This window comes from Elephas maximus, chromosome 9 (genome assembly GCF_024166365.1).
Source record: "Elephas maximus indicus isolate mEleMax1 chromosome 9, mEleMax1 primary haplotype, whole genome shotgun sequence".
In the NCBI taxonomy this organism is placed as follows: domain Eukaryota; kingdom Metazoa; phylum Chordata; class Mammalia; order Proboscidea; family Elephantidae; genus Elephas; species Elephas maximus.
Genome location: NC_064827.1, coordinates 16264461 through 16289204, shown reverse-complemented (window position 1 = coordinate 16289204; position 24744 = coordinate 16264461). Strand labels below are relative to the sequence as shown.

General features: G+C 42.4%; 1 protein-coding gene across 2 annotated transcripts in view; it reads right to left on the bottom strand.

The window, feature by feature from the left end:
* UHRF2 (ubiquitin like with PHD and ring finger domains 2) overlaps nt 1–19255 on the bottom strand; it is a 95861-nt gene extending 76606 nt beyond the window's left edge. Inside the window, exons 1-2 of one of the 2 annotated variants that reach the window (XM_049896784.1) lie at nt 18752–19255; nt 7236–7469 (exon numbers count right to left, since the gene is read on the bottom strand). In XM_049896784.1, the coding sequence (XP_049752741.1) occupies nt 7236–7469; nt 18752–18904 (387 nt within the window). In that variant the 5' untranslated portion in view covers nt 18905–19255. The remainder of the gene's footprint in view (nt 1–7235; nt 7470–18751) is intronic. The other variant, XM_049896783.1, reaches the window with a different exon arrangement.
* Nucleotides 19256–24744: the final 5489 nt, after the last annotated feature.

Below are 24744 nucleotides of genomic sequence, written 5' to 3'. Positions count from 1 at the left end.
ATTTAATGAAATTCTGATACACTAACTACTCAAAGAGTTTCTGTGACTATGGAAAATAGATAGAACCCAAAGCAAATTCCAAACTAATCAATTCAAAAGTCGCAGCTTCTAAGCTGTTCTCAGTTCAGCAAAAAAAAAAAAAAAAAGTTCACCTCTTATAAAAGTCCTATGAATGTAAGGGATAACAGCGTTTGTTTACTCCTCTATCCCTAAGACCTAGCTCAAGTATGCAGGAGACATACAAATATTCATTGAATGAATAAACTGTCCAGAAAATAAGCAAACACTTTTACACGGAAAAAAACTAATGTCGGTAGCCAAAGGCTTCAAATACGTCTGACAATTACTGAGCTGCATCAAAAAGCAAACAAATCCTTTTGGACTCTTCAACTAACAAGGAGGGTTAAACACAGTGTTCCTTAATACATTACTACATGAATAACAACATAGCCTTTTGAGAGTTTAAGTGCCAGCTCCCAAGGGTGTTTCTAAACGGAGAAACAGAGCCTTACTGTAAAACTTCATTGCCAAGTCTGTACAATTCTTAAGTGGTTGAACTGGGATTTAAAACCAAGTCTAATGACAAAGGTAAAGTCTTTAACAACTCTATACTAATGTGAAATATAAAAAATAAATACGAAATATAAGAGATGTTAAAAAAAAGAAGAATTTAAAAGGCAGGCACTAGAAGCTAATGACAGCCAAAGCAGGGACACTGAAAACAGAAAGCAAAGATCTGCTGAGAAGTAGTTTCTTTCTCACAGTGCTCTTCTGAATTAGACTGAGGAGAGGGATATGGCAGAGTATTGCTAAACATGAAGAATTTAAATTGAGCTGAACTGTTTTACCTTGGCTAATCTCAGATCTGTAGATATATAAACAGTCCTCCTGTGAAAGCAAATTCATCTCTTCACTGTATAAAACAAATCAATTTAAAAGTAACAGCTTCTAGGCTGGAGTCTTTACCCAAAAAGAAGTTAAAAAGTAGCAACGCAAGCTTAACATTGACGCAGATAGTTACATAAAGAAATATTTACAGATACATGTGTATACAAGGATTAGTATATATACATATACTTCCTTGCTGTGTCATCTGAGACAGCCTAAAGGCAATGACAGTCCAATAGCAAGGTGCAATGAGTACACCTAGCATATGGATCTTGGTTCCTAATACCATTCTCCAATTCAAGACACCAGGGCTCCTTGGAGAAATGGCTGATTCTAGGACTGGGGCAGGAAATACACAAGATGAGCCTGGAGCATCTTGTTGAGCCATAAAGTGCTCAAAAACAGAAAAACACAAGGATGGGGGTAAGCCAAAGGGATACAGAAGCCAACTAAGACAGCTTCCAATGGCCGAAGCCAGAAAAATTTGAGCAGCAAAATAAAGTATTATTGAATTACAACCCAAAGTATAAAATACCCATCAATTCATACTGATGTAAATTGATGATAAATAAATGCGCAAGAGACAAATCTCTCATGAAGAATTTCAAATAATGCACATACTCTGCCCTCAAGGAAGTAGAACATAACCCCGCTATGCATGCTTCCTTGCAATGTAGAGGGTGGAAAGGAGGGAAGGGGAAGTAATTTTACAGTTGGAGAAACCTGGCAAACACTACCTCACCAAGGTGATCACAGGTCACATCAATAGTTGTAAGTTACTACCCTTATGCAATCTAAGTTACTTTTAACCCTAGATACGATGTGATGAAAACAGCACTTCTGTGGTCTTGCTCTCCAAAACACATAAACTCAGTCTAATCATGAGGAAAGCAATAGACAGATCCCAACAGAGGGCCATTTTATTTATTTGTTTACATTTATTATGCTTTATATAAGTGAAAGTTTACAAATCAAGTCAGTCTCTTATACAAAACCTTATGCACATCTTGCTGTGTACTCCTAGCTGCTCTCTTCCTAATCAGATACCACACTCCTCCTCTCTCTCCTATATTCCCTATGTCCATTCAACCAGCTCCTGTTCCCCTCTGCCTTCTCATCTTACCTCCAGACAGGAGCTGCCCACATAGTCTCATGTGCAAGAGGGACATTTTAGAAAATACCCAACCAGTACACCTCAAAACTGTCATCAAAAACAAGGAAAGCCTGAGTAACTGTCGTAGCCAAGGGAAGCCTAAGGAGACATGACAGCTAAATGTCATGTGGTACCTAGATGGGATTCTGGAACTGAAAAAAACGACATCAGGTAAAAACTAAGAAATGTGCATAAAGCATGGGCTTTACTTCATAACAATGGATCAATACTGCTTCACTAACTATAACAAATACACTCTACTAATGTAAAATGTTAACAATAAGGGAAACGGTGCGTGATATACGGTAACTCTCTGTACTACCTCCCAAATTTTGCTGTAAATCTAAAACAAATTTAAAATAAAAAGTTTCTTTATAAAGTAACAATATAAAAAAGTAACACAGGAAGCACTGATATCTGGAGGAGGGATAAAATCAATGGGTGATGCTGGCAACGGAACGGCAAACTGGCTTTCAGTATTGATCATTTTGTATGAATTGTGAGCACTATACAGAGCACTGTTTTGTGTCTTACGCCTATCATGAGCTCTGGTGGTGCAATGGTTAAGAGCTCGGCTGCTAACCAAAAGGTAAACGGTCAAACCCACCAGCAGTTCCTAGGGAAAAAAGACCTGAGGTCTGCTCCTGTAAAGATTACAGCCTAGGAAACCCTATGGGACAGTTCTACTCTGTCCTTTTAGGGTCACTATGATTTGGAATTGACTTGATGGCACACAACAATGCTTATCATGTATAAAAAAAGTATGTTTACTGCAAATATTTTTTCTCTTCTACTTTATTTTCCAATTGATTTTAGTAAAGACTACTATTGGTATTCCAATATTAATTTGAAAACAGCCACTTACTTATTGCTTTTCCACGTATCTATAAGTGATAACTGTCTTCTCCAATATTTACATTTTATTTTGTTCTCCTGCCCAACTGCATTATCTAGGACCTCCTGAAAAATGTTAAAAGAGCAGCATTAACTGGTTTCCTTGTCTGGCTCCTGTCTTTAATGGGAATGCTTCTGCCTTTTCCTGACCATCAAGCATGATGCTGGTTGTGGTTTAAACTACTCACCCAATCCAACTGTTCTTGTTAACAAGGATTTTTTTTTTTTTTTAAATCAGGATTGGATTCAAATTTTTCTTTGGTCTGTTAATACAATGAATTCTATTAAAAACATACCCTACTAACAAACTATCCCCACTTTCTGACAAACCATACTTGGTGAAGGTATTATTAGTATGTTCTTTTAATCTACAGTCATTAATTCTGTTTGCCAAATATATCTCAGGCTTTACATCAATACATTAGTGATACCGAATGCTTTTTGTCATGTTTCATATCAGTGTTATACTAAATGTATAAAGCAATGCCAACTTCTCCTTCCTTCCTTTATGCCGTGGGTCAATTGAGATGACATCACAATTATCTATTTCTTATCAGTTTAAAACAATTTATCAGTGAGGCCACCCAAGGCTTGGTGCTGTTTTGAAGATGGAGCTTTATGCTAGCTTTCTTATGCCCTCCATACGTACGTACAGGTTTGCATTTTTTCCGCAGATCCAAATTATCTTTATTTGCATTTTCTTAAATAGCTCACTTCATAAACCAATTTTTTTGTTAGTTTTTAGCCTTGGAAATACTTTGAAAAACTGAGTCTGGGTCTCAATTTGACCCAACTAGTAAAATACTATACTAAAAAGAAAAAACAAAACAAACCTCCCAAACATCATACTTAATGGTGAAACACTGAAGGCATTCCTTTTGAGATCAGCAACCGAACAAGGATATACCCACTATCACCACATCATGCAACACTGCACAAGACAAAAAAATTCAGAAAAAACAGAAGAATTGGAACGAATGAAACGGAACAGTTATTCAATTATTTCTACATAACGTATTAGAATAGAGTTTGAAAAAGCTACTGGATACAAAGGTCACTAAATAAATCAATTGCGTTTCTACATATCAGCAAACAAATTGCAATTTTAAGAGATAACCATTTATAACACCCCAAAACCAAAACCAAACCCATTGCCATCAACTCAATTCTGACTCATCATGACCCTATGGGACAGAGTAAAATTTCCCCATAGGGTTTCCAAGGAGCGGCTGGTTGGCTTGAACTGCCGACCTTTAGGTTAGCAGCTGAACTCTGAACCACTACATCACCAGGGCCACCATTTATAATAGCATCAAAAAACAAAGCTCCTAGAAATAAATTGAACAAGGTAGGTAAAAAGAAAAAAGTTAACTGAAAGATGGCAAAATCTATCACGTTCATGGGGAAATCTATCATGTGCATGAATTAAAAGATTCAACATTTTAAGTCAAGACATCAATTCTCCAAGTTGATCTATAGATGCAATCCCCATCAAAATCTCAGACTGTTTATCTGTAAAGCTCTGACAAGCTAACTCTTAAATTTTTATATAAAGGTGTTGAAAGCCAAAAAACCACGACACTCCTGAAGAGAAACAAAATTTAGGAGATGGGAGAAAGGGAGATATCAAATAGTCCCTAAGACTGCAGGACTTATATGTATGGGCAAGGATAGACAAACAGACCAATGGAACAAGAGAGCAGAAGAGAAACTAGATAACCGGGAGCTCCTAAAAATCAAACACCTACGCTCATCCAAAGACTTCACCAATAGAGGAAAAGGATTACCTACAGCCTAGGAAAAAGTTTTTAGCTATGACATTTCCAATCAGCACCTCTAAAATCTACATGATACTGCATGATTTCTGATCAGTGTCTCTAAAATCTACATGATACTGCAAAAAGACAAATAACCCAATTAAAAAATGGGCAAAGGATATGAATAGAGACTTCATTAAAGAAGACATTCAGGTAGCTAACAGATATATGAGGAAATGTTCACGATCATTAGCCACTGGAGAAATGCAGATCAAAACTACAATGAGATTTCATCTCACTCCAACAAGGCTGGCATTAATCCAAAAAACACAAAATAATAAATGTTGGAGAGGCTGTGGAGAGACTGGAACACTTATACACTGCCGGTGGGAACGTAAAATGGTACAACCACTTTGGAAATCAATTTGGCACTTCCTTAAAAAGCTAGAAACAGAACTACCATACGATCACTTCCTTAAAAAGCGAGAAACAGAACTACCATACGATCCACCAATCCCACTCCTTGGAATATATCCTAGAGAAATAAGAGCCTTTACACGAACAGATATATGCACACCCATGATTACTGCAGCACTGTTTACAACAGCAAAAATACATGGAAGCAACCAAGGTGCCCATCAACAGATGAATGGATAAAGAAATTATGGTATATTCACACAATGGAATACTACGCATCGATAAAGAACAATGATGAATCTGTGGAACATTTCATAACGTGGAGGAACCTGGAAGGCATTATGCTGAGTGAAATTAGTCAGCTGCAAAAGGACAAATATTGTGTAAGACCACTATTATAAGAACTCAAGAAATACTTTAAACAGAGAAGAAAATATTCTTCGATGGTTACGAGGGCGGGGGGAGGGAGGGTGGGAGAAGGGTATTCACTAATTAGATAGTAAATAAGAACTGCTTTACGTGAAGGGAAAGACAACACACAACACAGGCAAGGTCAGCACAACTGGACTAAACCAAAAGCAAAGAAGTTTCCTGAATAAACTGAATGCTTCGAAGACCAGCGTAGTTTCAGGGGACATGTCAGTCAATTGGCATAATAAAATCTATTAAGAAAACATTCTGTATCTCACTTTGGAGAGTGGCTTCTAGGGTCTTAAACACTATCAAGCGGCCACCTAAGATGCATCAATTGGTCTCAACACACATGGATCAAAGGAGAATAAAGAACACTAAGGACACAAGGTAATTATGAGCCCGAGAGACAGGAAGGGCCACATAAACCAGAGACTGCATCAGCCTGAGACCAGAAGAGCTAGACAGTGTCCAGCTACAACCGATGACTGCCCTGACAGGGAACACAACAGAGAGCCCCTGAGGAAGCAGGAGAGCAGTGGGATGCAGACCCCAAATTCTCACTAAAGTCCAGACTTAATGGTCTGACTGAGACTGGAAGGACCCCAGCGGTCATGGCCCCCAGACCTTCTGCTCCCCCAGGACAGGGACCATTGCCAAAGCCAACTCTTCATACAGGGATTGGACTGGACAATGGGTTGGAGAGGGGTGCTGCTGAGGAGTAAGCTTCCTGGATCACACAGACACTTGCGACTATGTTGGCATCTCCTGCCTGGAGGGGAGATGAGAGGGTAGAGGGGGTTAGAAGCTGGCGAAATGGACACGAAGAGAGAGAGTGGAGGGAGGGAGTGGGCTATCTCATTAGGGGGAGAGCAACTGGGAGTATGTAGCAAGGAGTATATAAGTTTTTGTGAGAGAGACTGACTTGATTTATAAACTTTCTCTAAAAGCACAATTTAAAAAAAAAAAAAAAAAGAAAGAGAGAGAGAGAGCAGTTTGGCAGTAGCCAGAGTCAATACTTCTATTCCCAGACAGAAACTCTTAAGAAATTCTCCAACATGTGCACCAGGATACACACACAAGAAAGTTCAAAACAGCACTGCATAAAACAGCTGAAAGCTGGCAACAGCCCAAATAGCTATTAATCAGGGATAAGATAAATATTTTGTGGTATGTTAATAAAATAGAATACTGTAATAAGAATAAAACACAGCTAAAAAAAAAAAAAATTTTTTTTTTTATACTGCATCAGAGAATCTCGCCAAGTTGTGAAAAAAAGTAGAATTCCATTATATAAAATTCAAATATAGGCAAAACTAACCAACATATTCTTTAGTGACACATACGTAAGTAGGAAAACAAGAAAATGATCATAAAAGTTAGCACAAGTAGTTTACCTCTTAGGGAGAAATAGGGAAGTATGATCTGGTAGGGGCACACAAGAGGCTTAAAAAGGTACTGGCATCATTCTAACTTCTTAATCTTGGTGGAATTACACAGGTGTCGCGTTTATTATTTTTCTTTAAACTGTCCATATATATTTTACACATTTGTCTACATATATTTCACAGTAAATTCTGAAAACTACTTTTAAATGTTAAAATAGTAACAGCCCAATGTTTACTATCAAATGGCAATCAATACTTACAACATCCTGAAGGGAACAGACAACTGTATTCTCACAACTAACAAGAAGTGTGAAGACGACAACATACCTTATATAGTCCAAAGCCAGGATCAATCAGAAATGCATGAGTTGATGTAGACGGCTGACCAGAAGGTCCTACCCTTGGGGTTTTCTTTCCTTTAGGTGGACTATTAGAACAGGGTTTGACCTGTGCATCAGTCTGTTTAGATGTGCTAGGAAGATTTGGGTCTGGGCGAACCAGCAGCTGAATTATATCATTCAGTCCAACGTCATAGTCAAATAAAGTATATCCATTTTCCAACTAGAAAAAAAGAGAAAAAGATATTGAAATGCTTCTCTCTCAAAATGTCATGTTTCTACATGTTTAATTTTCAAATGCCCTACTCAAACTATTAAAATTCATAGGGCTTCAATTTAGTGACAATGGAAACCATTCCTATTTCTTTACAGCCTCTAATATCGGCATCTTCTCTGGACCCCAATAAACTCTGAAGAAACACTCTACATGAGCTATAGGGAACCCTTCTAGCCATTAAAACCAAAAATGTACCATTGCTGCCTTGAGCATTATGCTCTTTTAAAAACTACATGGGGTCAAATCAACAACAGCAACTCAAAAGTTTAGAAAGGAACCTTTGGGGGCGGTGAGTTTATGTTAATAAGAGAAGAACAACTCAGAAAAAGAGGATGAGAATGGCCGCACAACTCGAAGAATGTAATCAATGTCACTAAATAGTACATGTAGAAACTGTTGAACTGTTGTACGTTTTTGCTGTGCACATTCTCAACAACAACAAAATAATAAAATTCAGAAGGAAAAAAAAAAAAAACACTCATTGGACAACCAGAACAGAATTAATAAGAATGCTGACATATTGTGAAAAATGTAATCAATGTCACTAAATAAATTTGTGTAGAAATTATTAAATAGCAACCTAATTTGCTGGGTAAACTCTCACTGAAAACACAATAGAATACTATTTAAAAAAAAAATCAAGCAGGAATAATTTTAATTCTTACTCATGCTATTCCACTTGCCTAAAGTTCTCTAATTTGATCCATCTGTAAAGATTATCAAATTATATCGTAAAGTCTTCCAGGATGAAGAGCAAATAAATTATCTTGCAACCAACCCATATTTTGGCAAGGTTTCCATTTTGTTTCTTCATAAAATTCAGTTGGTCATCTCACCATGATACAGTGAAATAATAAGAAAATTAAACTCCTTGAAAGTGAGAACTACCACTTCCCTAGAAATATGACCTATTTAAACATTGCTCATTTTTCCCTCTTTATATGTAATATCTATCACACCCACAACTCTCAAAGATAGTAAGATCACATTTGAGAAGCAAACCAAAGGGAAAGAATGAAATTCTGTCCCTGAATTAGAAACTTATTAATGTACTGTAAAAGTAACTTTCACTCAAATGCATGTTACAAGTATTCACGTTTGTTAACCAACAGAACAAGAGATCAGCCTATTCAGAATTCACAAACAAATTTCCCAGTGGGGGAATTCAATTACGTATTATCTCACAGGTTCAACATGCTTGTTCCAAACAAGCCTAAGAAGTCTCCCAAGTCACTAGGCAGATAAGCTCAAACACACACATACAAAAAACCCAAACCTGTTGCTGTCGGGTCGATTCCAACTCACACTCACCCTACTGCTTACTTTATTAAAAAAAAAAAAAAAAAAAATGAACTCCTGAAAATTCTTAGGAAAAAACAAATTCAAGGAACAAAAAACTACACAGCACACCTTCATTCTTACATGTTCCGACAGCCAAAAAACAAGAACACGCCAATTGTGGAACAGTTGAGAAAGCACAGCTTGGGATAAAACACACAACTGTTGAACAGTATGACAGTTATTAAAAAATCAGAACTGTTCAAAGTATAAAATAAAAATAAACTCTGTAACAGCATAAAACTTGCAAATTAACTGGTAGGGCATTCCCAAAAATAAAGATAATGGTTAAGGTGATGAAATGATTGGAAATTTAAAGTGTTTCCATAAACATTTTTCCAATGAAGTTTGAGGCACAAGAATCAAAAAGACCATGGGGTTATTTCTACACTCAATTGACACCTCTGACTACAGTTTCTACGAAGTCAGGAGTAAATGTGAGCTGCTGCAAGCAGTACACTTTCTGAGCTTGGCTTGACAGGGAAAGCAATGTCTAAAGTCAGAATGGAACACTGGAAGCATATCAAGGCACTAAGATAAAAGTTACACCCACAACAACATGTAACCACTTTTCCTCCAATTCTTCACGCTTGTTATGTGTTTTAGTTATCTAGTGCTGCTAACAGAAACACAGGCCGGTGGGTGTAACAAACAGAAGTTTATTTTCTCAGAGTCAGGAGGCTAGAAGTCTGAATTCAGGGTGCCAGCTCTAGGGGAAGGCTTTCTCTCTGCCAGCTCTGGAGGAAGGTCCTTGTCTCTTCTGCTCCTGGACAATCTTCACCCTGCTCAGCACCTCTCTTTCCCTATCTCTTGCTCGCTCCATCTCTTTTTGATCTCAGAAGAGGCTGACTTAAAACACACCTTACACTAATATTGCCTCATTAACAGACCAAAACTCATTCTTAAATGAAACTATAACCATAGGTTTATTGCTGATAGGTGCCCTCAGGTAGGTTCCGACTCATACCGACCCTATGCACAAGAGAACCACACACTGCCCAGTTCTGTGCCATCCTCACAATTTTTGTTATGCCTGAGACTGCTGTTGCAGCCACTGTGTCACAATCCAACTCACTGAGGGTCTTCCTCTTTTTCACTGACAATTTACTTTACCAAGCACGATGTCCTTCTCCAGGGACTGATCGCTCTTGATAACATGTCCAAAGTTTGTGAGAAGAAGTCTCATCATCCTCGAGATTTGTTCATTCTCCTGGCAGTCCGTGGTCTATTAACTATTCTTCGCCAACACTATAATTCAAAGGGGTCAATTCTTCTTTGGTCTTCCTGATTCATTGACCAGCTTCCACATGCATACAAGGCGACTGAAAACACCATGACTTGGGTCAGATGCACCTTAGTTCTTAGAGTGACATCTTTGCTTTTTAATACTCAAAGAGGTCTTTTGCAGATTTGCCCCATGCAATTCGTCACTGGACCACCAGTATAGGGATTAGGTTTACAACCCAAATTTTGGGGAGACACAATTCAAACCATAACAATACGACAGCCACTTTTTAACCCAGATTATTCAACCCTTTCCTTCCCTATTCATAGGTACTCTCCAGTCTTCCTAAAACAAGTTATCACCATCCACTGAATAGCAGGTTCCACACAGGTAGGCCATTGTGAAGAGTTCTGAAGTGATTTGCTTCTTGAAAAGTATGGAAGTTCTCCCAAACTTAATAAACTTATGGAATCGAAGTTATCCCTATATCAAATTACACTAATTGGGAGAAAGGGATGGAATCATAGAAATTAAAAACACCGATAGTTTCAGGCATGTAACTATAACCCATCGATGAGTCACAGGAGTACATGTCTGAGAACTGCCTTCCTAGAAGATGGGGATGCGGGATTTACAACACTGGAGAGGCGGGAATGATCCTGGGGTTTTTTTGTTTGGCCACTGCACCCTTCCGCTTTTACTGGGTAGAAGGAAAAAGTTCCAGGTAACAGGAAGTGCATGAGTTTCCTAGGTGTGCCTTTACAGAGTACCACAAACTCAGTGGCTTCAAACAACAGAAATACATTCTCTCACAGCTCTGGAGGCTAGAAGTCTGAAATCAAGGTGTTGGCAGGACCATGCTCCCTTCCCCTGAAGGTTCTAGGGAAGAATCCTCCTTTGTCTCTTTCCTACTTCCGGTGGTTGTCAGCAATCATTGGCATTCCTTGCCTTGGAGACACACCACTCCAATTTCTGCCTCCATCTTCACATGCTGTTGTCCTTGTGTGCATCAGTGTCTGTGTCTTCGCATGGCCTTCTTATGAGGACAGCAGTCATTGGATTTGGGGCCCATCTTAATCCAGCATGACCTAATCTTAAACTAATTACATCTACAAAAATCTTATTTATAAATAAGGTCATATTCTGAGGTCCGAAGTGGATATGAATTTTTGGGGGGACACTATTCATTCCAACTGGAGTTCCTGAGTGGTGCAAATGGTTAACGTACTTGCCTACTAACTCAAAGGTTGGAGGTTTAAGTTCACCCAGAAAAGGCACCTCGGAAAAAAGGCCTGGCAATCCACTGCTGAAAAAATCAGCCATTGACAACCCTAAGGAGCACATTTCTACTCTGAAACACACTGGGTCACCACTAGCTGGAATCAGCTCAACAGCAACTGGTTATTCATCCCAGTATAGGGAGAACTGCGACAGTGATACAAGGGAAAACTGGGAGGAAACGTTCAGAGGCAGTAACTACGCAGGCAGGTTCCAAGGGGCTGCTGACGAGGGATGTAGGGGAAGGCTTAAGTTAGTAACTTTCATGTGTCTTTCAAGTTACACACATACACTCTTTAAAGAGACAAATATTTTTATTTTGTATTCCATATGAAGAGTCCCAGGGCAAAAGGCAACTAGCCAGTTTTTCTTCAGCTCTGCATCTATCATCTATTCCAAGGCTACTCCTACAATAGTAGGAGGGAAAAAGTGAAGAAAGTGGAGGGCAAAGCCTTCCAAAGTAGGAAAAGCTCTGGATTTTCAGAAGATTTTGTTTAAAGATCCACCAACATAACTCTTCCTTAAAAAGATCCGATCCCCAGGGTGTCTCAAACTCCATCCTCCTAGATAATTATGTTCAAATGAGCTTACCCTACTCTAACCAGAACTTAGAGCCCTGAAGCCAGCTTTCAACTGCACTTAAAAAGCAACACATACCATTGAAAAGACGAAACGACCTAACAAACCGTATTCTACAATGATATTCTGCTATCTCCAGGATACCTAACCCTGAACAAATTTTAAATAGGCAATAATTTAGTGACCAAAAGAACCTCCCGTAACAGTCCTTGAAATTCCAAAATCCTTACTGTAGAAATCAGAATTAGAGTGAAAATTCTATTAAACTGTAGCACAAGCTTACACAGAAGTGACAAGCTCCCGGGAGGTCATAAAACGAAAATAAATTTTTCCAAAATGGAAACCAAAACAAGGAATTCCGCAATTCCTGCCCAGCATTTTTAAAGGTGAAATAGCCAAGAACTTTAGATTTGGATTTCCATTTTGCAAACAAGATAAAGTCAGCAATCAAAGTACAGGACCATGTGGCACTACCATAACAGAAATTTTCCATGAAGGGACTTCATATTTACACCATCATTCACTCATCTCTAAAAAACTTATACGTTTTGAGCTGGCAGAGAACAGTATCCTTATGTAACTTTGCCCTAAACCAATCACTCTTGCTTTATTCTTCCGGATGCTTTATCATACTTCCTGTTTACAGTCTGTCTCCTCATCTAAAGTGCACTATCCTTGAGAATAAATACTTCCTACATTCAAGACCATGATAAATTATCTTCCCTTGCAGCTTTAGTCTCTCTCAACCCCGGCTTCTTGCTCTTCCCACCATAAACATGCTGAAAGTCACTCTATTCTAAACTAAACTATCTTTTCTCCCTGAAGTTTGAAAAAACTACCACAGCTGCTTTTCCTCTAACCATGTACTCCTTACACTCCAAAAACCAATGTTTTATACGTATCCCCCACTCTTTGCGAAACTACATTCTAAATGTATGACAAAAACTTTCCAGCCTGAAACTTGGGGCCTTCCTTCTGTCTTCCGTCTTGTGGTGCAATTAATTACTTAATATGGCCCTTTTTTTTAGTCATGGTCTTTGTGACTCACACACAGTGATTGAGTGAGACTATCAAAATAAGGTATATGGAAGCTGTGAAGTTGGGGTTATGTGTCAACTTGGCTAGGCCAGGATTCCCAGTATTGTATGACTGTCCTCTATTTTATGTGTTGTAAATCCTAACCTCTTCGTGTTAATGAGGCACGATTGGTGTGGGGTATATGGAGTCACAGCCTTGCAGGAGGGCATGACTCAAGTCCCACCCTTATTCAAGTCTCACCCTTCCCTGAGGTACTGCCTGCATCCAAGGTATATATGTGGGTGCTCTGGCAGGGGGCTCTCTCTTTCTCTGCATCCGGATCCTTTATCTGGTTCGTTACTGTCTGAACCTCCAATTCTTGGATTCGAGCCAGATGCCTGCCAAATCTGAGATTTGCCAGTGTCCTCAGCCCTGTGGGCCGGTGGTCTATCATCTGACCTGATTCGCCAGGTGAGCTAGCAGCATGTGGTCTGACCTGCTGGTTTGGTCTGGTGGCCATGTCAGTCAGAAGTAGCCTATGCCTGACCTGTGGATTTGGGACTTGCCAGCCTCCACAACTGCATGAGCCATTTCCTTGATAGGGCTCGTGAGTCGCCGCAGCGAATTACAGAACTCAAAGACAGGAGGGAGAGTACTGAGGGGAGTGGAAGTAGCTGAGGTTAGAGATCATGGAATGGTACAGCAATTTGGAAAAGCGGGACATTTGGGACATCTTTAATCTCCACCTCACAGGAATCAGCTTTGTGCTGATCCTTATAAAATATTCATTCAAGTGTCCTTCACTAACACTGTTGATAAGCACTTCCTCTTTTGGAAAGAAAACCCTGGTGGCATAATGGTTAAAGTGCTATGGCTGCTAACCAAGAGGTCGGCAGTTCGAATCCTCCAGGCGCTCCTTGGAAACTCTATCGTACAGTTCTACTCTGTCCTATAGGGTCACTACGAGTCGGAATCGACTTGACGGCAGTGGGTTTGGTTTGGTTTCCTTTAGAAAGGCTATTTTTTTCTTTCATCATAACAAACTTGCTGGTTTCCCCACCTTTCTGACCACTCCCTTTTCCTCCAGTCTCACAACTATTGTTACATATTCCTTTTTTTTTTTCTCAATTGTGTTTTAGGTGAAGCTTTACAGAGTAAATCAGTTTCTCATTACACAATTAATACACATACTGTTTTGTGACACTGGTTGCCAATCCCATATGTCAACACTCTCCTGTTCTCAACCTTGGGTTCCCCATTTCCATTCATCCAGCTTTCCCGTACCCTCCTGCCTTCTGGTCCTTGCCCCTGGATTGGTGTGCCCATTTAGTCTTGTATACATGGTTGAGCTACATATATTGTTGTTTATTTTACGGACCTGTCTCATCTTTGGCTGAAGGGTGAACTTCAGGAGTGACTTCAGTACTGAGTTAAAAAGGGTGTCCAGGGGCCATAGTCTTGGCATTTCTCCAGTCTGTCATATCAGCAAGTCTGGTCTTTTTTTTTGTGAGCCTGAATTTTGTTCTACATCTTTCTACAGGTCTGTCCAGGACCTTCTATTGCGATCCCTTCAGAGTATTCAGTGGTGGTAGCCGGGCACCATCAAGCTGTGCTGGACTCATCTAGTAGAAGCTGTGGTAGTTGTGGTCCATTAGTCTTTTGGACTCATCTTCCCCTTGTGTCTTTGGTTTTCTTCATTCTCCCTTGCTCCAGACAGGGTGGTACCAGTAGATGTATCTTAGATGGCCACTCACAAGCTTTTATGCTACTCACCACAGAAAGATATAGAATTTTTTCCTTATGAACTATGTTGTACCAATTGGGCTAGATGTCCCCTGAGATCTTGGTCCCCAGCCCTTAATCCAGTAACTTGATCCCCACGGGAGTGTGGATGTGTCTATGAATTCTCTGGCACTGCCTTGGTCAAGTTGTGCTGGCTTCCCCAGTGTTGTGTACTGCCTTACCCTTCACCAAAGTTATCACTTATCTATCACTAGTTAGCATTTTTCCCTCCCTTGTAACCACCAAAGATTGTTTCTTTCTGTGGGTAAACTTTTCATGAGTTTTTATAATAGTGGTCTCATATCGTATTTGTCCTTTACATAATCCAGTTTTAACCCACCCGACTTCCCTTCTCAAAACCCAGATGAGTTCTCAAAATCTTTATCTATAGCCCTCTACACTCCAGGATCTGGCTATTCCCACATTTTAAATGGGACACTTTTTTCCAAAAAGCCCTATGTTCCCCATCTGTTAGTACCTCACCATTTTCATTCTAGTCATATAGAGCAGACACTTGCACCATGTCATTACTCTCCATGTCTCAGCCTTACCATGTGACATGTTTTGAAGGCTACTAGAACAGTTAACACCTCAAGAAAGTAGGCCAATCTTAATTTACAAGAGGATAAGGTTCCTAAATTAGAGCCTGGTTTTAAAACATCTATTGCTACCTGTCTACTGTTCCGTGCTCAACTCTTTCCAAAACACTAAAACACACCAAACACTGAGAAGTTAAGACTAACAGGTAAAATGAGTCAACAGAAACTGTCTGAACCTACAAAGATCAAGCAGCCCCTGAATATTACAATCACATCAGAAAAAATATCTTCCTTTAAATAAAACGTAAGCACTGACATAAGTAAGGCTCTCTAAAATGCACGCACTGAACATTGTGGACTGTGGATTTATGTGAATTTTTTCTAATAAGTGACTCCTGTAATATTCTATTTCAATTAGATAAGACATCACTAGGTTTACGGAGAAAGTGTTTCTCGTTCACAACCTAAGAAAAAGTGGAATTAAACACCACATCTCTATGGGGTGGGGGTGGGGGGAGATTAGATTCATAGATGACAATCCACAAGCCAATTTCAAGGAAGGAATCTTACTAAAAATTTCCTCCTACTCTCTGCTCTCCATTTTGACCCTGGAGAGGGGTTGAATACAATGCTTCTCAAATTTAACTTCCATATAGATCATCTGGGAACCTTGTTAAAACGCAGATTCTGCTTCAGCAGGGCTAGTATGGGGCTCCCAGGTGAAGCTAATGCTGCTGGTCCTGCTTATCCGGGACCACTGTGAATAGTAAGAAACTAGGAGAAAACTGACTAACCTTCAACATTCATTTTCAAACTCTGATGTTCATCAAAATCTCCCGTGGGGTCTTGTTAGACCCAACTACTTGCAATTCTGGGGTGAGTTGAGATCTGTAATAAATATCCACAAGTGATTCTGATACACACCGAAGGTTAAAAGCAGCAGACTTAACACACAAGGAGGGGTAGGCCGGAAAGGTGCCACTCACATTGTGGACACTGTGTATTTATTTATATTTTCCATCCTTTGACAGTAAAGCACCCCTTGAGAAAAGAGCACCTTTTTCTAATGAACATGAAAGCATTTCAGAGGACAGAGGCACTTCAGTGACACCAATCCTGCTACCTACACACTCCTCTGTCCATGGACCATGGAGCTCCAAAGGCGGAAGAATGGAGCTGATGATCACTGCCATGGCCACTCGTCAGCTCATAAAGGAAGAGAACGCAGCTGGCAGCAGTATCTTCCTTCTCTGTCCCCAAGTCAATGCTAGCCCAAAGGTCCCTTCCTCATCCCTATTGGTTTATCCCTTGGTTGAAGAAATAAATCAAAGTGTGAGTTACTGACTGTTCTTCTGCGGGAGAAGTACAAAAGGCTGTTTTCTTCAACAGTTTTTCCCAGAATCTGGAACCAGCTTTTGGTCTACGTGACTTGTGTAAGTCACTTTGTTGCCCTGAATTTAACCCAAAGTCTACGTTTACCTGAAGACAGACAGGAGCATATTTTATTTTAGCATATTTGAGAATCAGACGTTAGCGGTGTTGTCCAGAAACACGTCCTCATGCTTCATTTCTATTTCTGGGCTGAGATCACCAAAAGCATCCTAGGGATTAATGTACTATTGTCTCTAGATAGAAAGTAAGTATTCAGAAGACTGGGTCACAAGCTTTTCAGCTTTTATCAAAAGGGAAAAAAAAGATATTGGCCACTTAAAGCACAGCAATACACAGTTACCTAGTATTTCACACAAAGAGCCCTGGCAGCACAAATGGTTAAGTGCTTGGCTGCTAACTGAAAGGTTGGCCGTTGGAACCCACTGGAACCCACCCAGAGACTCAGCAGGAGGAAGATCTAGTGATCTTCTTCTGAACGTAAAAGACTAAAACCAAAAATACCAAACTTGTTGCTGTCAAGACAATTTCAACCCATACTGACCCTATGTCACAGAGTAGAACTGCCCCATAGGGTTTCCAGGCAGCAGTGAGTGGATTCGAACTGCCAACCTTTGGACTAGGAACCAAATGCTTAACTACTGAGCCACTAAAAAAAAAAAAAAAATTTTTTTTTTTTTTTAGGGCTCCTAAATACAGCCCAGAAAATCCTATAGGGCAGTTCTCCTGTCACATGATTTCACTATGAGTCGAAATGAACTCCACAACACCTAATAACACAATAAGTAATCGTACTTAATACATCTACAGTTATTTCAACAGCAAAGTTTACAATAAAATTGGACACCTGTTTGTACAAGTCATGAACTCTAAGGAACCAATATAAAACACCCTGCAAACACAAATCAAAGCTGCTATAACTCATTTTAAAGACAAAACAAGCAAATTTAAAAATAAAAACAGCTGGTTCCCTTGTTTCCTAGAGTGTATTTTGTTACTCTGAAATTTCTGAGCAGTTTTTGAAGGGTAAGCCTGTGAAGGGGAGAAAAGCATTCCTTTCAAATCCTTTGTGGTTGCAGGAAAAGGGCTACTTTTAACAAATCAAAGAGGTTACATTTATTTAAAACCACCAGAACTGGTGCCAAACTGTGATCTATCAACTGCAGGATGCCAACTTTTTTTCAATGGGTTAACTTACGGAAACACACACACACACACACAAAGACAAGGAAAAGAGATGGGTATGGTCGTCTAGGTACAGACTTTCAGAGACTTGTCGGATAGGAAAAAATTTAACTGGTCCAGACCATGGCCATACCATACAACTACCAGAGATGCCCAAAGACACCCTCGTGGCCAAAAACACTTTCAGCTTTCAAGTCTGTACCGCTGGCTACGTCCCAATAGCTGTGTTAAAAGCCTGGGTGAGGGGAATATTAAAAGGCGAGAGATAAGAAAGGCAAAGTCTTTATACTTCCTCCCACTCCAAGAATAAAACCCCTAGCCTATATCGGGCTGTTTTAAACCCCAGGTTACATCGCTAGCTCCTTCAGCCCAGGTCTCTAACCTCCCTAAGACAAATTCCAATTCCTGGAAAGGCGGTGAGGGACGAAGGCCAGTTCTGGAAACCCTCAGGATCTTGAGTGTGCAAACCCCTTCCACAGTGAGCAGGCTGCTGCGCCACAAATGAAGCAATGCCCAAGTTTCCCCTCCTACCGGTTGGCGGGGGCGCGCGGAGGAGCCCCGACATCGGTGCGGGCCGTTAGCCGGCTCAGCCTCCCACCTGCGCTGTAGCCTGGCCGCCAGGGTTCGCTGCCCTCCGCGCCGTCCAGGGGCCCCGGCCCGCCGAGCGCGGGAAGCGAAGGACAGGGAACCCAGGCGCCCCGGCAGGCTCCGGTGCCCGGCTGGGGAGAGACGGCGGAGTCTCCACGTTCGGGACGCCCCCGCTCCCACCCGCCGGGCGCACCTGCAGTCGGGACCCCGGGCCCTCGGTGGCCCGGGCCCCGCAAACTTGCCTCGCCGGCTGCCCACCGAGGAGGCCCCCTGCGCGCCCCGCCCGGGCTCCCGTGGGCGCGCCTCACCTGCTTGCCCCGGTAAAAGAGGCGCTGGCACTCGGGCCGCACGTCGAACAGCGCCCACACCCGCTCGCGCAGTTCCTCGATGGTGGCTTTGCGGGACACGTCCTCGATGGTTCGCGTCTGGGAGCCGTCGATGGTGCGCACCTGGATCCACATCGTGGCGCCGGCAGAGGGGCCGGCCCCCCTTTGTCTCCCCCTCGGCTCGGGACGCCGCGCCCCGAATGGCCCGCGCCACTGCCCCTGCGCTCCTGTCCCCCTGGCGGGAGCGCGCGGGCGAAGAGGACCGACCGGACGCCGGGCCCGACAGGCGGCAGCGGCGGCTCCTAGACCGCGCTCCCGCCCAGCCGAGCCGAGGAGGAAGAAAAACCAAAACCAGTCGGAGGCGCCGCGGCTGCCGCAGCCGCCGCTTCACAAATGGGAAGGTGCCATGTCTGCGCCCCGCGGAGTGTTTACTTATAGAGCTGGAGCTCCCACATGGAGGTCACGGCGCCAACCCTGATCTCGCGAGATCCGCACCGGGCCCCGCCTTAAAGAGGAAGCGGCCGGGGAGGAGGTTACGGGCCCGAGGGAACAAAAATGGGCGGGACGAAGGGGCGTGGCCACCAGGAGCCGTTACTCGCCCCTCCGTCCGCACCTGGGCCCCCGACACGCCCTATGGCCCCCGGATTTCGGGTGGTTACACGGCCTCCCACGCAGGTTGCCCTATTGGGTCCTGGTGTCAGAATCGAGGGGGCGGGCGACTCCACAGGCCCAACGGATACGGTTCTCTGCTCTCAGAAACACAGCCCAGATCAGAAACCCTGGGGTGCACTTATGTGATCGTGACACGGGGGCTCGTGCGGGCGCGGCCTACGTTTCTGAGAAAGCGCAGAAGGAAAGCGCTCTGCACGCGGCCTGGCGGCTCGGCCGCGCCAGAAAGGGCCGGCGGCCTCTTCCGCGTCGCGAACGCGTCCTGGAGTACGGCCTGCGCGCGAAAAGCCGCTCCCTGGGCTAGTCCGCGGTGGGCGGAGGTGGCGGGCCCAGGCCCACAGGCCGCGGGGCCTGCAGAGGTCGTCCCCCCGGGCCGCCGCGCTCCCGCCCGCGCCTCTGGCCGAGGACACAGCGCTGCCGCCGCCCCAGCGCTGCGCCCCGACCGGATGTTCCCGTTTGTGGGCCTTCCGTATTCGTGGCGCCTTTGGCATCAGGGGTTGCGGGCTCACGGGAAATACTGTTTCAAAAGATGCACAACTGCACACGGAAAAGAGCTCACTCTACGTTTGCAATCGTATACTCAGAAATAGGCACAACGCGGCACTACCTAACAGTGGGTTTGTTTGAAGTGGAAATACGGCTTCATAAAAAGGAGAGAACGCATGAAAATAGAAATGTAAGCCAATTGTGACTTTTTCAAAAACAGTAACTTGAATATCTACACCAGTGCTAATTATAGATGTAAAGGTGGTGCAGCGTTTTTGTAATAAAAAATTAAGAGATTATAAGGACTTAAGTCCCTGGAAAAGATGGGCAGTAGGAACCCATCCAGCAGCTCCACGGGACAAAGACCCGGTATCTACGTCTAAAGGTGGTGCAGCGTTTTTGTAATAAAAATTAAGATTTTATAAGGACTAAGTCCCTGGAAAAGATTGGCGGTCGGAACCCACCCAGCAGCTCCACGGTATCTGCTCCTGTAAAGATTACAGCCTAGAAAACCCTATGGGACAGTTCCACTCTGTCATGTGGGGTCACCATGAGTCGAAAGTGACTCAATGGCACCTAACAACAAGGTCCCTGGTTGGCGAAAACAGTTTGCACTGCTGGTAACCAAAAGGTTGGCAGTTGGAACCCACCCAGCAACACCGCAGAAGAAACAGGCCTGGTGATGGATTTCTGTAAAGATTAAGGAAGAAAACCCTGTGAAGCAGCTGTACTGGTAATACATGGGGTCTCTAAAGTCACAAACCAGAAGTGAAATCAATAAAGTATTTCAAGTATCTATAAGGACAGCAGTAAGTATTATAAAAAGACATGGCCCAACACCTAAGGAACAGAGAAAACCAAACACATATACATATTTCAGGTCTTTACCCTTGCTGGAAATTTCTCTTTCACCTAGAACCTTTAAATGTAATTCCTCTTGTCTGGTCCTGATTTTAGTAGAGCAAATAGTAAGTATTCATTACATATGCAAATGATAGGATAAGTAAAGCTCGATTATAACCTGCCCCAATAAGGGACAGCTATTGTGGAGACATATTAATTAATTAAAAAAAGGAAAAAAAAAGTCTCTGCCCACAAAGAATTTATAAGTTAGTTGAGATAAACTTTAGAAAAATGAAACTATTAAAGAATAATTTAGTACTGAACAGTTTGGCATTGATTAAAACACCAATTAGGGATAAGAGAAGGAACACTAGAATGATCTAGGCAAAACTTGACCTGAGTTAGATGGTGTACTGTAGGGGAGGCAGCATTTAAATGTTCAGTTTATGGATTGAGACAGACCTAAATTGTAACCTTAGTTTTGCTGCTTACTTTGAGTGTGATCTTGGACAGCATTAATGCTTATTTTCTCCATGGAAATGGTGGTTATAATACCGAGTAAATGCGAAGTGCTTAACATAGTGCCTGTCCTTAGTAGTAGTGCTATTTTAGTGCTATTACTATGAAGAGAATTTAGATAAGCAGAGATTGCCCCAAGAGGAAAGCACACTTAGGCAAAGACAGAAAGCAGGGCCAAGTATGCATTTTCACAGGTCAGAAAAGATTGCTTATCAGGGAAAACCAAAAAACCCAGTGCTGTCAAGCCGATTCTGACTCATAGTGACCCTACAAGGCAGAGCAGAACTGCTCCATAGAGTTTCCAAGGAGTGCCTGGTGGATTCGAACTGCCAACCTTTTGGTTAGCAGCTGTAGCTCTTAACCACTATACCGCCAAGGTTTCCATAAAAGGGAAAGGTGGCCAAGGTAGAGAAGAGCAGAGTGTGAAGGTTAGCATTCAAATCAGTAGATTTTGTGGGCCCCAGGGCAAAACCAAAGATTTTTAAGGAATGCAATTATGTGATTAAACATGTTTTTAGGAGCACAGCAGAAGGAATGTAGAAGGATGCCTTAGGAAAAAAGAAAGGGACAGTGAGGGGGGGAGAGATTGTTGCTAGAAAGCCTACTGAAGAGATAATGGTGTCGGTTTTGATGAAATAGTGGCAGTGGATAAGAGAGGAAAGAAGGGATTCCAGAGTCTTACAGAAAATCAAACCTATAAAATTTGCAAGATGTGTGGATGTGAGGGAAGAGGAGGATGGAATGTTGGAAATAAATTCCAAATTTCCAACTAGGGAGACCTAAACGAACAGCTTGGGTAGATGGTGATGCTCTTAACTGAACTAGAAGAGGAAACTGGTTGGGAAAATACAGTGAGTTCCCTTTGAGCTGTGTTGCATTTAAAATGTATCCAAAATATAACTAGATGGAGATGTCTGAAAGTCAGCTGGAAATTCAAGTCTGCAGTTTTGAAGGGAAGTGAGAAAGTTCTGAGAGAGGAACTAGTCAAGACCTCATACCCACTCCCATGAGGGGATTTACCCTCCTAATGTGGATTTTTCTCTTGAGATAAAAAGGCTCCTGCCAAAGTTGCGTAGCTACTGAGATTGTACAGCAGAGGAGGTGGGGAGAGTGGTGGTTCAGTGGTAGAATTCTTGCCTTCTATGCCGGAGCACTGGTGGCGCTGTGGTTAAATGTTCGGCTGCTAGCTATAATAAGGTCAGTGGTTGGAGCCCACCAACTGCTCTGCAGGAGAAAGATGTGGCAGTCTGCTTCTGTAAAGAGTACACCTTGGAAGCCCTATGGGGCAGTTCTACTGTGTCCCATAGGGTCACTATGAGTAGGAATCAACTCCATGCAACAGGTTTTGTGTGAGAGACCTGGGTTCCATTTTGTGTAGCTACCACCCTTCTGTCGGTGGGTTGCTATGACGTTGAACTGGTTCCAGCAGAGCTTCCAGACTAAGATAAATGAGGAAGAAAGGCCTGATGATCCACTTCTGAAAATCAGCCAATGAAAACCCTATGTATTGGGGCTTGGGGTCACCACATGTCGGGGGTTGACTTAACAGCAGTTAACAACAGTATCTGCGACTGTCTACCGCCTGTGTTAACCTAGCCAATATACGATAAGATACTTAGAATATAAATAATCGCAAATAGCAGTTCTGCATGTAACAGTATACATCCTTCCTGTGATTCTCCACACACTACCTAATGTAACTAAGGTTTTCTCTCTTTTCGCTACAATATTGTTGTCTGCTTAGGAATCCTCTAGTCCCAGTTGTGAAAACAAGATACAAGTTTTCGAACAAAACTCGCCGAATCACACAATTATGACAAAGCATGCCTTCTTACCAGATGTGTAGCAGAAACAACTTGGACAGGAACAGGGAAAGAGAAGAGGAGTTATTTACATGGATGAAAAGCAAATAGTAAAGTTTATACTGTCAGTTATTGATTCACTATTCAAATCAAAAGAAGTAAAACAGAAAGGGAAACGACTGTACAGTATGTTTGAAATAAAATGTTCTTAATTCTTGGGGAAACTTGGTATGCAGTTCCCTTGGCCACAGGAAGCCCCCTAGTCTGTCTGTCCCCTTTACACACCTGTGAGAAAGGACGTTGGGGAGGGGGGAGGAGTAATGGCAGCTGAGCTGCTAAATGAAGACCCCTGCTCCCTCGTGCCAATAAAATACTTCCTCATAAGTAAATATTCTAGATTCTTTTTATCACACCTTGGAAGGTCTCCAGTTTTTTCAGCTAATATCCCAAAGTGAAGACATTATAAAAACACAAATGCGTTTCAATCTGTTCTCTGAAGCTATCGTGACCACCTTTTAGTTTAAATTGTACTTTAGATGGAGGTTTACAGAGCAAACAAGTTTCTCATTAAACAATTCATACACATATTGTTTTGTGACATTGGTTGCCAGCCGGATGACATATCAACAGTCTCCCCTTCTCGACCTTGGGTTCCCCATTACCAGTTTTCCTGTCCCCTCCTGCCTTCTTGTCCTTGCCCCTGAGCTGGTGTGTCCCTTTAGTCTCACTTTGTTTTATGGACCTGCGTAATCTTTGGCTGAAGGGTGAACCTCAGGACTGACATCAGTACTGAGCTATAAAGGTAACTGCGGGCCATACTCTCCAGGTTTCTCCAGCCTCTGTCAGGCCAGTAAGTCTGGTCTTTTTTGTGAGTTAGAATTTTGTTCTGCGTTTTTCACCAGCTCTGTCCAGAACCTTCTGTTGCGATTCCTGTCAGAGCTGGGCACCATCTAGTTGTGCGGGACTCAGTCGGCTGGAGGCTGTGGTAGTTGTGGTGATGACCATCTTTTTATTCGCACCTCTATGCTGGAGATCTTCCCTATGCTCCTGCAGAGGCGCTAACGAGCTTGCTATCCTGGAGACCAAGGGGAGACAGTACAACCCTAGGCTTCCAGCTGAGTTTGGCCAGTGAAGAGGGAGCACAGTTGAGAGACTATGGGATGGAAAGAGAATGTGGTCAGGATATATATATATCCCTGGTTTTCTCCTTGAAATGTCACCTCAGCCTGCCTGTTACCTTCACCTGGTCACTGCCCCTCTGAAAGTGGCCTGCTCTACATGATACCTTCTTCCATGTCTGGTAAAACCTCTCCCTCCCCTTGTTGCTTTGGGCCTAGGAGTTGCAGCAGCTTTACTGTAACTAGTTCTAGATTCGTGTGTTATTCCTTTGATTCCCTATACCTTGCTCCACACCTTTATTTTTTGTCTTTTGGGGGGAAAAAAGGAGCCCTGGTAGCACAGCAACTAAAGCACTTGCCTGCTAATTGAATGGTGGGTGGTTCAAACCCACCAGCCACTCTGTAGAAGAAAGTGTGACAGTCTGCTTCTAGCCAGTGAGTGACTGTTAGAGCTTGAATCCTTGCTGTCCTTCCTCTTTTGCCTCTTTACCCTTCAGCTAGCTGTCCCTCTTTGTTTCTCTGGAGGTACCCACTTCCC